We start from the raw sequence: 3,107 nt of genomic DNA, 5'->3' as shown, positions 1-3,107 counted from the left end.
ATTGCATGCGACATTTTCAAGCCAAAAAAATGCTAATGCTTCATCAGAAGAATGTAGACTATGTAGAAAATGTTAGAGACAGAAAATTCAAAAGCAACAGTTTTTCAAATTTAGAAAAGTACGTGTAAAATAACGTCTATGACGTTTCTGATGCTGTAGACGTTAACAGGAATTTCCTGTTTAAAGCCGAGTTTATTAATATACGGTGACCTTTCCTTACGGAAGAATAAGGTTTTTCTCATTATCTAATTTGTGAGACAAGAATGTAAAATCTAACCATGTTTCAGACATTCTCTAACTCAAGTCGACGCGAACCTAGTCAAGGAAAGAGCTAAACCAACACCGAAAATTAATGTTAACGTCTTTTCTATTATCATAATATATTGTGAGATTATAACAGCGATTTCTACGTTTCACGAATGGAAATATAATATATAAAGCTAAGTTTGTGTCTGTTTGTTCGCACCTTTCAGCCATCTGTTTCTTATACCTTTCCACATTTCTTGATCAATCAGCACCAAACTTGACACAGTAATATAGAATGACATGAGGAAGGTCATGAAGTGGGTGGGGGTTGGGCCCCACCTTCTATATAATTAAACGTCAATATGTGTGTGTATCTGTTCCTTATACGTTTCCACACTTCTTGATCAATCAGCACCAAACTTGACACAGTGATACAGGGTGACACGAAGAAGGTCATGTGGGAGGGTTGAACCCCCATCTAATTTCGGAAAAACTACGAAATCAGCACAATTTGACACAGTGATACAGGGTGGCTTGAAAAAAGTCATGATGGTGGCTTGTAGACCCCATCTAATTTCATGTTGATAGAATTCTTGAAAACTGTATTGGTACCTTTATGTATTTTTATTGCACTTTTAATATTTATTATGTTAAGAAGAAAAAAAGAAGCACAACTTCCTATCCTTTGTTACAAACGAGTTTATATTTCACTCGTCCAATGAACGGGTGCTCCAGCTAATAATATATAAACTGTTTTTCACTTGAAACGTTTAAGTACCATTAACGTTTAAGCGATACTTGGTGATTTCACTTTTTTTATTTAGGTAGCAACAAAAATCACCATTGATATCTTTGTATAAATGTGTTGTGCATAGCAAATTGATATAATACGAAAAGATAAAAAATATAATTCTCACTGAGATATTGTGGTACATCTCAGTTGGTGTACAACGATTTATATTATTCAAAGAGACTGGGACATTATGCAGCACTTCCTTAGAATGGCATACGTAGGCACTGCCATCTAGTGACGTACATTGACAATGAAAGGCTCCCACGGTAGTGCTAGTTGCTGCACCTATTTGACACAGTTTAAAGCATACTTCGACGCGTACTACTTGATGGTAGAATTTAATCTTCTACCACTCGTATGAAAACAGCTTACTATTGAATGTGGTAATAACCGTCTTATATTACTAACCAACAGTACAATTGAACAAAACGAGTTTTCTTTAAGTAAACCAGTGAGTAAAAATATCTGCTTGTATTTTAATGTGAACAATTACGCTACAGATTTTACTATGTATATATATATGACATGATCATGCAAAGCGTACATCCAACGGAAAGCTAAGAACTCTTTTTTTATCTTGCAAAAATTTCGTATTGTGATTTTAACAGGAAATTAGAATGTTCGTTACGCTTCAAGATGCATTAAAATCAGTGTTTGTTATACGCTTATCGGAAATACGTTGGCTAATCTCGAAGTGACGTCGTGATTGGAAATCGAGTCTATTATTAAGGGTTATGTACTTAAAGATTGCCAAACCACAGTAGAGGTTGAAAAACTAGCACTTCTGATACCAGTTCAAACTTAAACTAAAGACTCTTTCGAAAGCAAGCACAGAAAAGACAAAGAACTCACCATGAGTTCCAAGGGTGTCTGTTCGAAAAGCAGAGCACGTTTTCTTGTCCTTGAAACACCCAAACAGTCTTATGTGTAGTATAAAAAAGTTTCGACCTCTTCCTTCGGAACGCTATACAATAATAGCCCAACAACGCCCTTCAGTTTTTAATCCAGATCTAAATAGTGTCACTGTAAGAAATCTACTTCACTCTAAGAGAAGCCGCCTGTTGGAATTACGTGATACTCGCTCTGAATGCCCATGTGGTAGCTGCAGCTCGTGTCTTTCTGGACATCAGTATTCAACCATGTGTCACGTTCCATTTGGCGGTTTACCTTTTCAAGCTACTCCAGGAATCAAGTTAAAACTTCTTCATGAAGCCGATGTACGCGTGTGTAAAGTGGTTCATTCGAGGAATGTGGTACGAAAACTTCTTGGCACAAAGTTTCTCCCCAAGTGGGAGAATCATCACCTTTTCTTCACCGACACCGAAATCTTATCTCGAAGCGTAAGTATAAGCTTAATGTAAAATATTTTTTTTCAAGCGCACACATAGACAGATGGAGAAACATTCTAAAATGAATACAAATGTAAGAGTTATATTTTCTGCCCGTTTAGTAAACAAAACGATTTCCCAACGTGCAAATATGCTTTGATGCATAATTTATTTTATAAAAAAGTTGGATAACCTGCTCATATTTCTGATTAGTATTAATATTATATTTTCAAAGTTAAATAAGCATAATGTCCAAAATTTTTATTAATGATGCATCACAGTTACTGTTAATAATCAGGTCACGTACGTGTAAACATGTATTGATTTAAAGGAAGGCTCGTAATTAAGTTTTATTACGTACTTCACGAGACTTTAATTTAACAATAAATCATTGTTTTACAGTTCGTCGTCTCAACGCGTATGAGAACTAAACGCCGTTTAACCAATTGGTTAACCAATTCTAAACGAGTAAGAAAGACGGGTTTCCTGATTCCACATTTACTTCAACCCCATTATTCTTGTTATCATTCTCGTGATTCATGTTTAGTGCAGCAGTGCTGAAAAACAAGTCACAATATATTAAAAAGCACAATCAATTACTGGTGAAGAGAAATATGCATATTAAAACGTCACTGAATAAAACGTTACAAGCCATTCCGCTTAGCCCGGCATAGCCAAGTGGTTAAGGCGCTCGACTCGCAATCTGAGGGTCGCGGGTTCGAATCCCCGTCACACAAACA

General features: G+C 36.0%; 1 protein-coding gene across 2 annotated transcripts in view; it reads left to right on the top strand.

Annotated features, from left to right (window-relative positions):
• The first annotated feature begins 1,745 nt into the window (after positions 1-1,745).
• Positions 1,746-3,107, top strand: part of LOC106464114 (C-Maf-inducing protein-like) — a 79,227-nt gene continuing 77,865 nt past the window's right edge. The window contains exon 1 of one of the 2 annotated variants that reach the window (XR_002611640.1): positions 1,746-2,379. Coding sequence is in view for 1 of the 2 variants with exons in the window: in XM_022391782.1 (XP_022247490.1) it covers positions 1,963-2,379 (417 nt within the window). In the remaining variant the exon portion in view is untranslated. The remainder of the gene's footprint in view (positions 2,380-3,107) is intronic. The other variant, XM_022391782.1, reaches the window with a different exon arrangement.

Source organism: Limulus polyphemus, unplaced genomic scaffold, assembly GCF_000517525.1.
Source record: "Limulus polyphemus unplaced genomic scaffold, Limulus_polyphemus-2.1.2 Scaffold1563, whole genome shotgun sequence".
In the NCBI taxonomy this organism is placed as follows: Eukaryota; Metazoa; Arthropoda; class Merostomata; order Xiphosura; family Limulidae; genus Limulus; species Limulus polyphemus.
This window is presented reverse-complemented; position numbering and strand designations above follow the sequence as displayed.